The sequence below is a fragment of the Vicugna pacos genome, chromosome 14 (assembly GCF_048564905.1).
Source record: "Vicugna pacos chromosome 14, VicPac4, whole genome shotgun sequence".
NCBI classification, from domain to species: Eukaryota; Metazoa; Chordata; class Mammalia; order Artiodactyla; family Camelidae; genus Vicugna; species Vicugna pacos.
In genome coordinates this window covers 5842200-5854486 of record NC_133000.1, presented here as the reverse complement: position 1 = coordinate 5854486, position 12287 = coordinate 5842200, and the positions used below count along the sequence as shown (strand labels likewise).

Here is a 12287-nt window from a genome sequence, read left to right as displayed (position 1 = left end):
ATTTTTTCAGTCTTTTTTTTTCTGTTCTTCAGGTTCGTAATTTCTGTTCACTTATCTTCATGTTCACTGACAGTTTCTTCTGCTGCTGCCAATCTGATTTTAATCCTGTCCAGTGAATTTTTCATTTCAGATGTATTTTGCAAATCTAGCATTTCTGTTTGTTTTAATAGTTTCCATTGCTTTGCTGGGATTCCTTGTCTGTGCATTGATTTTGTGTATCTTTTCCTTTAATTCTTTGAGATTTTTTTCCCTCCAAAAAGTGGAGCTTAATTCCCCTCCTCTTGAAAATGGATTGGACTTAGTGATTTGCTCCTGAGGAATAGAATATGGCAGAACATGGCAGAAGTGTTGCCACATGACTTCCAGGGCTAGATCATAAGCCTTTTTATCTGAAGGCCATCTGCTGGTGGAATTCCCTCTTGCTCTGGGGACCACTTTTGTTCTGTTCAGGCCTTCAACTGATTGGTTGAGGCCTACCCACCTTATGGGGTACAGTCCACTGTATTCAGAGTCCAGTGATTTAAATATTCATCTCATCCAAAAACACCCTCATGAAAACATCTAGAATAATGTTTGAACAAATATCTGGACACTATCACCCAACTGTGCTGACACAAAATTAACCATCACAGACCCCAAATGAGAATTTTCTAGCCAAGTGCTCCCAAATTCCTGATGCACAAAACAGTGAGGATAATAAATTTTTGTTTTAAGCCACTGAGTTAGTCAGATGAAGATTTGAAATTTGAATGGTTTATTATCACTTCTGATTTAATAAAATTTTCCCTTTCTCTTTCCCTCTTTTTCTCTCCTTCCTTGCTTTCTAAACAAAATATGTATAGAATATCTAGTATATTTATATGAAATTTTAAAATTTTACTACCATGTACAGTGATTATGAATAAAAAGTTAATACTACTGGGGCAAAATAAAAGCTTTAATACTTGAACTGACATCATTTAAGCATTTGTACTTTGAACTTTAATTCACTATGATAGGGAGAAAAAATATAATTAGAAAAATAATTGATGACAGGAATTTTATAAACTGCTGGGGAGAGGTTAGGTTGGGGGAAAAATACACTTCATAGTACAAAGGTAGGAATTTAGAAGAACATAGACCTGGCTGACTAATGGGCTTTCTTCTAAACTTGTTTTCTCTTATGAAAAAGTTCTGTCCATTATAGGTAATGACTTTTAGGTGCTTCTCTTTGCTTATTACTTGTCTGAACTTGTGTACCTCATGACCATAGGAGTTGAGAAATCGCTTTCTCCTAGAGGGCTCCCAAACGAATAATCATAATTAGAACACTCTTTTTCTTTCATCTGTGTTAATTTCAGAGGCATTAATTTAGCTCTTTGCTCTCTGAAAGACGTTTGGTAGGTTCTGTGAGAATGTAAAGGTGTACGACCCCGTCCTTAGAGAACCCGCTGTGAGGTTGCGAGGGGGCATACACCTCCCCTAACTGCAGGGAAGCAGAGGAGCATGAGATACTGGAGTTCCCCATAGTACGTTTGGGGTGGAAAATGAGGAATAGGAAACTCTCACTGAGGTGCTTAGGGGAGACTTCATGGAGGAAGTTGCATTTTTGCTGAATTTCCATAGGGAAAGACAGAAACAAAGGCATGGTTGCTTGAAAATGAGTAGACAGCTATTATGGCTGGAGTATTTGGTGGGATAAAAGGGTCTGGAAGAGACAGGACTGTAAAGAAAAGTTGGAAAGAGAGACCTGAACGATTTGGAAATCCAGGGTAAAATAAATGGAAAGAAAAGTAGATTATATTAAAGTAAAAGAAATTGAAGGGCATTTTATGAACAAAAGCAACTGTGAAAAGAGATTTTTAGTTGGAAAAGGCAAGAAATATGAGAATGAAATAGATAAAACAAGAAAAGCCACCCAAAAAGGCATATTGTAAATTATGTAGTTCACATAAAGAAGTATGCAGATTTCGTTAAGACTGAGAGGCAATTAGAATTTCACGGCAAGAAAAGTCAGCGTATCAGCTCCTCTTCCTGTTTGGCATACTATTCCAGTCTCACTTTGCTCACAGGTTCTGTGGGTCAGGAATTCGGATAGGGCACCACAGGGATGGTTTTTATCTGTCCCATGATGCCTGGGATCACACCTGGGAGACTCAGCGGCTGAGGGTGACTCCGCATGGGGAGCCTGGCGTCACCTGGAGTGTCTTCACTCAAGTGCCTGGTGGCTGAGGCCTGGGGCCTCGGGTGGGGCTGTCTTTCTGGAGCTCCTCTGTGTTGTTTATGGTTACTCCTTGTGGCCTGGGCTTCCTCAGGCACGGTGGTCTCAGGTTGTCACTTTAATACAGGGGAGGGGGGCCCACCTTTTCTGGTGGAAGGTACATTGCTTTTTGTAACCTAGCCTTGGAAGTCGTGTAGTGTCACCTCTGCTGTCTGGACTGAAGCATTTTCAAGAGGAGGGGAAGTAGACCGTATCTGGGTGGGGAGTAGAAGTGTGTGTACGGTGAGAGAGGTTCTTGCGCCACCTTGGGGAATCCAATCTGCCGAGGTCGCCAGAAGGAAGAAGTCAGACACCAGGCACAGGTGGGGCTTGGTCTCACACCAGGCCTGTTCCTCGGTGCATCTACATTACGGCAGCAACCACCCGCTCAGCCTAATGCACTCCTTCTCCAGCCCCCTGCCTTGAATGATATTTTGCTTTTAACCACTCTTTGCCTAAACCACCTCTGAGACTCAGTGATTCGTATTTCCGATCACATCAGGGTCAGAGTATTTTTTTGTTACTGTAAGTCCCTACCTCATCTGTTGTGTCTACTGCGTTTCTTACTGTTCTGTTGTACTTCTCTACGTACACTTTTTTCACTCATGCTTCTTCCTACTTCCGTGTCATAATTTAAGGTGCTCTCATTTCCCATATTTTTTCTCTATTCCTTTCTATTTAATTTTTTTTTTGGTTTTTCAAAGTCGACATGAAAGCACACCAATTCTATGAAGTCTTCTTTGCCTTGGCCTCTCCCTTGTGTGGACTTCCCTCCCCTGGGTGTTTCCTCTGTGTCATCTCTCTCCCAGACGGCCCTTAACAGAAGGGGTCTGGCTTTTCTCGGTCTCCCTCTAATCCTGTTTTGTTGATTGACTGATGGTGGGGGGAGGCAGTGAACATGAATGCTGACTGTGGGCCAGGCTTTGCCTGTGTTAACTCATTTAACCCTCACAACAGTCTTGTGAGGTAGAGTCTCTTCTTACCTTTACTTTACTTACGAGGAAACTGAGGCACTGAGCAGTTAGGGATCCTGCCCAGTGCAGCAGACAGATCATTGAGCCCAGGCAGTCTGACCCCAGAGCGCACACTCGTTATCTACTGTGCGAGACTGCCTCCTGTATTCAAGAAGAACTGTTACTACAAGAAGTGTCTGATCCTTGTAACAATGTTTATTTAAATTTCAGAAGCCTTTTAAGTTGGTTATGTAGCATTGGCAGTTTTTTATACTGTTATTAACACTTTGACCCCTTGTTAAATCCTTTCACGAGGTTATTAAATATCATTAATTCAGTGTTACAGAGATGATAAATCCTACTTATATTCTTACAGCAAACACTGATGTAACCAATATTAAAAGTTAATTTTCCCCAAATCAGTTACTAGGGAAGAGGAGGACGCTTCCTTCACACCTTCAGTACCGCCAGGCCCTCACTTGTGCACAGGTGTCTTCTTCAGAGTGCATTTAAGTTGGCTGTCTGGGTCTTCGTTGCTGGGGGAGAACACGTTACATTAAACTTGATGTTTTGAGTCCTTTGGGCAGGCCACAGGAGAACATGTTGCCTTACAAAGAGGGGTACACCAGCACTGGGGCTGACAGAGCAAAGTGCCGTGGTTCGCCAGCACCCACCTACTGCGTGCGGAGCGCTCCGCGGCTAGCGGGGCAGAATTCCCGGTCCCCGGGGCGCCAGGAGCGCAGCCGGTAGCAGGGGACCCGCAGCCTCCCCCCGTGCCTCTTTCTTCCCACACCCTTCTTGCTGATCACCTGAGTCCCGGACCTCTTTGGCCTACACCACCTGTGTTGGACCCCTGCGTGGGCCTCTGGCCCTGGATCGTCAAGGTTGGGGAGCTCCCAGGTGAAGGAATTCTAGGGGTGACGGTTTTCTAGCCACACCCCGTCGTGCCTGCGGCTGCTTCTCTCCCCACCGGCGCTGCTCTTTGTGTTGCTTTGCTTTGTCTTACTTCAAACCTGTTCAGATGTTCAGTTTATCCAGTAATTGGCAGAGTAAGCAAGGCCCACAAGTGGAGGACACCAGCCCCCAGGAGCTCCCTTCCTGCCCCCTGGTGGTCACCACTGTTACTCCTTTTATGGAAATAATATATTGTTTTTCCTTGTAACTTTATCAACCAATAATAGATCCCCACCCCGTTTTACCTCCCTTTAAACTTTACATAAATTGTGTTCATTTGTACCTTGCTTCTGTTGCTCCGTGTGTTTTTGAGATTCATCCATGCTGTGACCCGCAGACGCAGTCCATCATCCATCTTGCTGCGTGGCGCTCCGGCGTGTTGGTTTGCTAGGGCCGCGCGGCAAAGCAGCACAGGCAGAGGGGCTTAAGCAGGAGAAGTGTATCTTCTCACAGCTCTGGAGGCTGCAGGGCCAGGAGCAGGGTGTCAGCGGGACTGGTTTCATTCTGGGGCGTCTCTGGCCATTTTCTTTTCACGTCTTCATGTGGTCTTTGGTCCTGTGTGTGTCTGTGTCCTAATCTCTTCTTATAAAGATACCAGTCATACTGGACTAAGGCCCACGCAGCTGACCTCGTTTTACCTTAGTTCGCCCTTTAAAGGCCCTGTCTTCAAATACAGTCACATTCTGAGGTATTGGAGGTTAGAGCCTCAACGTAAGAATCTAGCGTGAGACACAGTTTAGCCCATAACACCCGCCATGTGATTTTCCTGCAGTTACCTGCCATGTTACTTGGTGGGCATCATGATTATTTCCGGTTTCCGGCTATTACGAACAATACTGCTATGAGCATTCTTGTGCATGTATCATAGTGCAAGGGCCTAATTTCTTCAGGCCAGGGTGGATCATCCCATCCTGGAGTGAGCTGCTCGGTCACGCTGCGTAGCTGAAACGTCAGTACGTAAATCCAGTCTCTTGGATTGTTGTGGTTGTTGGGCTTCCACTCCTCCCAGCAAAGAATGGAGTTCCTGTTGTTCCACATTTTTCCGTCACATGGTATTGTCAGATGTTTAAATGTACACCAGTCTCTTGATGTGCAGTGCTCATGTGGTTTAATTCGTATTTCCTTTATTATGGAAGAATTTGACCATCTTTTCCTTTATTGATTGGCCGTTTGGATTTTATGATGTATCTGTTCAAGCTTTTTGCCCATTTTTCTATTAGGTGGTCTGACTTTTTCTTGTTGGTTTGCAGGAATTCTTTAAATATTCTGGATATAAGTTTTTTTTGTTAATTAAGTATGTTGTAAATATTTTCTCAAACTCTATGGCTTGTGTGTTTTCACTATACTTACAGTGTCTTTTGACAAATAGGAGTTCCTAATTTTAATGTGGTCAGTTTATCAGTCTTTTTCTTTGTAGTCAATTTTTTATGTATCTTAAGAATACTTACTCTGAGATCATTAAGATGTTTTCCTGTTTTATCTTCTATAATGCTTATAATTTTGCATCTTACACTTACATCGGTAATGTATCTGGCCCTGAGTTTTCTGTGTGGTGAGGTGTGACCCAGTTTCATTTTTCTCTCTGTGAGTAGTCAGTTCTGGCATCATTTATTGAAAGGACCCTTCTTTCTCCCACTTGCCTGTCCCGCCTGTGTCATGAATCTGATGTCCATAGTATATGCTTTGCTCTGCTTCTAGACTCCCTATTCTGTATCCTGTCCACGGGAGTGTTACACAGATTTGAATCCTGTTGCTTTGTAATAGAGCAGTTCCTCCCACCTTGCTGTCTCCCTTCCACAGTGTCGTGATTGTTCTCATTCGCTCCATTAACATTTTCGTATCTGCCTGTCAAATTCCACTAACAGACTGTTGGGATTTTATTGGGATGCCTTGACTCTGGAAGATCATTTAGGTGAGAATTGCCAGTGTCATGAAAGACAAAACAAACAGAATAACACTGGGGAACTGTTTTAGATTAAAGAAGACTAAAGAGAGATGATAACTAAATGCAACTTGTGATAGTTTTTAAAAAAGTAATAAAGGGCTGGGATGAATGTGGACATTTTAATCTGGATTATGTATTAAATGATACTGATGTACCAATGTTAAACTTCCTGATAAGAGTAATAATCATATGGACACCTTTGTTCTTAGGAGCCACATACTAAAGAATTTAAGGTGAAGTGTTGTGATGCCTACAGTTAGATCTCAATTCAAAATAGAGAGGGGGGTGGGGAGAGGAGAGGACAACGGAATGGTAACAGCAAAATGTTGACAATTGGTGAATCTAGAGGAAAGGTAAAATGGGTGTTCACTGATTTTTTTTTTAACCTGAAGAGTAAAAAATTTTCAAAATAAAAATTGCAAAAATTTAATTTCACTTTGTATATCAGGAAATAGTAGAGAGCCAAATCCAAACTAATTTTACATTATCTTAGTGTGCTGTATTAAGCAGATTTGCCACTAAAACTGATAGCGAGACTGCAAGCATGTTATTTTAAAATTCTGTAGTTTGTTTCAGCTTACTCAATACACATTTCAATCATATTGGAACAGCAAATGTCTATGGGCTGGCTTGCCAAGTGAAAAATACATTAAATAAGTGTTTTGTGCCAGTTGCTGATTTCCAGGAAAAGAGAACTGGATTTTTTTAATCCTGATTAGAATTATGGAAATCTTCTCCTGTGTCATGCTAAAAGGTGAGCAAAGTAACTCAAAGGAGTGACACTCCATGTGATCTAGTTTCATAAAACTAGACTAAATTTTTTTTTTAACAAAAGCATTTCTGGTGTTTGACAACTAATGTTTTTATTTTTCATAAAGTATCTCAGACTCATAGCAAGTATCTTCACAATCTGTAAGGAAAACTCTGAGTTTTGTTTCAATTTTTAGTTATTACAACCAAGGCACATAAAAAGTTAAATGATGCCATGAGTTGTGCAGTGAACTGGTAATTAACTAGTGGACTCAAGAGTTGTTGGCCCTTCTTTGCATTAGTCTTTCTTCTCCTGAATGTTAACAGGTGATTTCTTATCAAAATGATTTGCAAAGTAAAACATCTAGTAATAACCAAAAAATCTTCTAACAGCAAAAGGAAGAACTGAGCTTCTGAAAATCAATCTTCGTGAGGTTGAGTTGGATCCTGATATTCAGCTGGAAGACATAGCAGAGAAGATTGAGGGCTATTCTGGTGCTGATATAACTAATGTTTGCAGGTATTTTTTTTAATGATCTGTGACCTTAGACATTAGTTACAGATTTATCAAAAGGACTTGTCTTAACATCGGTGTACAGTTAACCCGTGAACAACACGGGTTTGAACTGTGCATATTTTTTTTTTTTTTTGCTAAATTGTACTATGGGATCTGCAGTTGGTTGAATCTGGGGGTGCAGAACTGTGCTTGTGCCCGGGGCTGACTCTAAGTTATATCCGGGTTTTCAATGTGCTGAATAAGGGTTTGCACTCCTAACACCCGTGTTGTTCAAGGGTCAGCTGTAGTTATTAGCTCTTGACATGAAAGGCCTTGAAATGATTTCCCATTTGTCTTGTTTTTTTCCTGCATAACTTCATTCATCATTGTTAGATGAATAATTATACAACAATATGTTCACCTTTTCTAGCTTTTTATTTTTAAGGAATTGATGTGCCTAACTTAGTAATAATGACTTTGACAACGTAAATTGGAGTTTTGATTGGCATTATTTTACCACATGCAGATGAACAGTTGATCAGTTATATATGTGTAAATATATATGTATTTTTTCATCATATATATATAAATTTCCCTTTCAGTTTAGTGGCATCATAAATTTTAGACAATTCACCCAGTGAAGAGGGTGTTTTTTAGTACTTAACATTCCTAACAATACTTGACCTCGGTAGCCTTTCTTTAAAACCATTTCTACTAGTATTTTTCCTGTATGCATCTAAGTTGAGTGGCACCCAGTAAGCTCACAATAGCTTCTACTAATACTAATAGTAAAATATATGAAAATCTGCGATTTTGGTTGGCTTGGCTTCCTAATAGCTTTTTTTGTGAGCACGAATTGTCCACTTCTTCCCAGGCTGCATAGTTTTTCACAAGTGATCATAATGGAGCTGAAAATAGGACCCCGGAGAAGCCAGGCTTTATTTCTTCAGTTGCCGACAAATACTCTGTGTAGAGAATTCCGCATTTACTGTATGTGGATACATTCATGTTCCAGGGAGAGAGTTCCTGGCTTTACCTCCTCTAATAGGTCGTAGACAAACTGGTACAAGATTTGAGTTATCTCACACTAGCTGAACGTTCATTTCCAAGTACGCAATTCAGTATTTCATAATTCTACTTCAGATTCCTAGACTTTTGTCTGTCTTTGAGAATCAAGTGGGGAAAGGAGAATTCAGCACCATCTGAGCCCACCCTAGACTTTTAGGGTTCATTGACAGTTCCTTTTATGTTTAAGTCCTTTGCATCCTACTTTAACTCTTCTTGACCCCTCAGGATGTCTCTGAAGTGGAATATTCTGAGCAGCATTGTAAAAACATTTACACTTTTTTGAATGTTTTCCCTTAACATTATCACAATTGAAGATGTTTAAAACATTTGCAGCAGTAAGTATTCACTGACTCTGGTGTGTTTTTAGGGATGCCTCTTTAATGGCAATGAGACGGCGAATCAATGGCTTAAGTCCAGAAGAGATCCGTGCCCTTTCTAAAGAGGAGCTTCAGATGCCTGTTACCAAAGGAGACTTTGAATTGGCTCTTAAGAAAATTGCTAAGTCTGTCTCTGCTGCAGACTTGGAGAAGTATGAAAAGTGGATGGTTGAATTTGGATCTGCTTGAATTTCTGTCAGCTCTTTCATTTCTGGTATTTTTGTTTATAAAATGTGAAGAAATTCCAGCAATTTAAAAAAAAAACAGGTTTGGAACTTTTCATTGGAGAGATTTTGCTCTTAAAGGAAAAGAAATCTAAAACTGCAAAGAATATAAATGTAGTTGAAAAATAAGAAAAGCTTACATGGAGAGCCTGATGCCCACATACCCATGCAGCCCTTTGCACACCAGCCAGCGTGTCAGGGAGGCTGCAGGAAGTGATCAGTGTGCTGTTGTAGGAATTTGTATACAGAAAATGTACAAGGACCTCTGTTTCTCACTCGCATTTGATGCTTTTTGGTTTTTCCCCTTTCTTTGCTCTGAGCACGAGGGACCTATTATCTGTTGATTTTTAACAGCCAAACTGGGTTTGTGTCAAATTCATTATTTGCTGTTACGAGTGATGGTTTTGGATTAAATAATGAATCTGCTATTTAAACCTTTAGAATTTTACTATTACTGTTAGAGTCTATTATATAGTTTGAATTCTCACCTTTCCTTCCCTTACCATTTCTTCTATTAGCTGTTTAATCACTTACTAAGCTTCATAGGGGAGTATCCTCATGTTTGTGGTTTTTGAGTTGTTTTGCCAGGTGGCTTCTCTGGCCTTTTTGCTGGCATCTCTTACATTTCATACTGGAATGGTGGGAAGAATACTCTGATTGCATAAGATGCTCTTCTTCATTCTAGACTTTGAGTGTTTGCACTTTTCTTTCAGTATGTTCAACAGATAAACCTTTATTTTTCTCAGCTCCAGCGTTGTTTGTTTTCTGCTGAATTTGCCTTTCGTATTCTAAATAAATGCTTCGGTGTTCTAAACAAGTCCACTCTCTTGTGGCTAATGGAAAACAAACAACACAAAATCTTTATGGTTTTGTAGACAGCTTGTTTATTAACAGAGTAACATCGTGCATAATGAACGATGTTCTGTTGAAAACTTAAAAATTATTCCTTGTCTAGATTGAGAGCTTGTACGAACACTAAGATGAGGTTAGAAATCTGACGTGCTCACTCAGTCCCGTGGGAATGAGACAGCAGGGAGAGGCCAGAAGAGGGGAGGCCGTGGATCTCATCACGAGCGGAGTAGCCTAGTGTTAGTTTTTAAAAATCACATGTGTCCTATTTTGTTGGGCAACCTGTGCTTTAATAGTCAAGCTTTAAAAATTTATACTTGATGATATCCTGAGTTTTCAATTTTGGAGAGCACCTATTGGTTTAAAACTAAAAATAATATAGCTTTTTTGACACTTAGGAATAAAACCCTTAGCATCGTGCTTAAGAGATTTTTCCCCCTACTAAGAACTATGTAATTTTTAGATAAGTCCGACTCTAGACTGCAGTATTCATCTAATGCTATAAGTTGCCCACCTCTTCCTCTGAGGCATAGATTATAAGAGTTAAAATCATAACGTATCATGATTTTATTTTAACTGAATTAATTCATCTTAAAACTTGAAGTGAGACGTTTCCTTTTATTCATGAACTTTTAGTAAAGAAAGAAATAACCCCACTGAGATAATCTTGCAAATTATTGCCATTCAGTAACTTACTTTCTTCCTGAAGTCCTCGGGGCAATTGTTAAAACCTTAGTGTTTTGACTGTTAAAACTTGTTTGTATATTTTAGTTGATTAGTTAGACCATTTTTAAAATTTTGTGTTATTTGTCTTGGCTAACATTTCGAATTTTTTTCTGAATTCATGGATAGTAGCATGGTAATTATGATTTTTAAAAAACTCAGTTGAGCAGTATTTGGACCCTGAAGGTTCCTGGGAGCTTATCTTTATTGAGTCAGGTGTGTTTTTAAATTTCCCTTGTTTTCTCGTTTTGCTCTGTCCGTGGATGGTGAATGCTTTGTAAGTCTTAAAGGATCCTGAGGAGACAGGATCCTCAGGTGTTCTGTCCAACCTTTACTGTACATTGTATGTACGTTGTCTTCATTGCGAGACTGTGTTGCCTTACCCAGAATGAGAGACTTTCTGTGTTTTGTTTTGTTTTGTTTTTCCTGTTGCATTATCAAATTAGATTTGTTTCCATTAATTCATCAGAAAACCTGAGTATTTCGGGTTCTGCAACACAGTGATGTTAGGACTGAGTTTTGTACACTTCTGGCTTGCAGCTACCTGATCAGACAGTCCTGGGTTCAGCAGGCTCGTGTTGGTTGCTTACTGTGTGTACACCCCTCGCTGGGAGCTCTGTGGCTTACAGACTCGGCCCAGGCGGTGCGGTTCCGTCTGGGCACTTTCTGTAATTATGCTGTGTAGCTTCTGGCTCCAACTAATGAAACAAGTTCAGATCATAAATGAAAGGCACAGAAATCTGTGGATGCCTTGGAAAGATAATATAAAAATTTTTTCTCTTTTCTGTCTTTAAATTTGCTTCAAAATTAGAACTGCATCCATTTGCTTGAACAACGTAACTCTTATGGATCTGGCTATTTTCATGAACCGTTTTGGTCCTTTCCCAAGCTTCATGTTTATTGTAAACATGTACATGTGTAATTATGGCAAACATGTAAACATGTTACCTGTTTGCTGCAAACATTTTGCTTGCATAAGTCCTTTATTTTTAAAAGGAAATTAATATTAATGAAATGTACCAGACAAATGGCTCGCTGATGTAGGCTGAAGCCTAGTTCCAAGCAGAAAGTGGATGGTGGCATCACAGACTTTATCTCCTGGTCAGTGCAGTGTAGGCATCCCAGAATGACCACACATACTCCAGGCTTGGACCTCTACCTCCAGAAATGCCAAGACGACTTGGAAGAGGTGACAGGTTGGCAGGCTAGCTGCTTCACTGGGGGCTTCGTCTGGCTCTTGAGATTGCAGTTTTGATGATGTGATATTTGACTATCAAAAAATAGGCTGAAATCAATAATTACTCAAAAAGTGAGCAAGCATCTGATGAGTCTCCTGTAAACAGACATGGAGCTACATCAGGAAAATGTGTGTATCCAGCCCACATTTTCAGTGTCATTGTCACTCTTTCACTTTGCTACATGTAGCCTGACTCTTTTGAACATTTCAGAATGATTGATACTGTAGGTTTTGAACAGCTTGAGTTTGTTTGAATTCAGAGTTTCTGTAGACGCTGCTGAGCCCATGACGAGAATCGTAGACCAGCTGGCACAGTTGTTTCACTTCCCGGACCCTCAGGACGCTGAGGTGAAGTGAGGACTTAGGAAGGCGTTTCATGCCATGGGGTCTTCGGCTCCTTCTGCATTGTTTTGATGAACGAGTCCTTTTGGCACAGTAGTAGATTCCCACTCTTCCTTGTGTCTTATTAATG

General features: G+C 40.4%; 1 protein-coding gene across 25 annotated transcripts in view; it reads left to right on the top strand.

Moving 5' to 3' along the window:
* Positions 1-12287, top strand: part of KATNAL1 (katanin catalytic subunit A1 like 1) — a 119632-nt gene that overhangs the window by 51570 nt on the left and 55775 nt on the right. For 14 of the 25 annotated variants that reach the window (XR_012079871.1, XR_012079872.1, XR_012079873.1 and 11 more), the window contains 2 exons: positions 7235-7361; positions 8773-9049. The exons of 3 other annotated variants lie outside the window; for them this stretch is intronic. Coding sequence is in view for 3 of the 22 variants with exons in the window: in XM_072976067.1 (XP_072832168.1) it covers positions 7235-7361; positions 8773-8971 (326 nt within the window). In the remaining 19 variants the exon portion in view is untranslated. Of the gene's footprint in view, positions 1-7234; positions 7362-8772; positions 9752-12287 lie in introns of those variants that run through there. 8 more of the 25 variants (XR_012079885.1, XR_012079884.1, XR_012079883.1 and 5 more) reach the window with 2 other exon arrangements.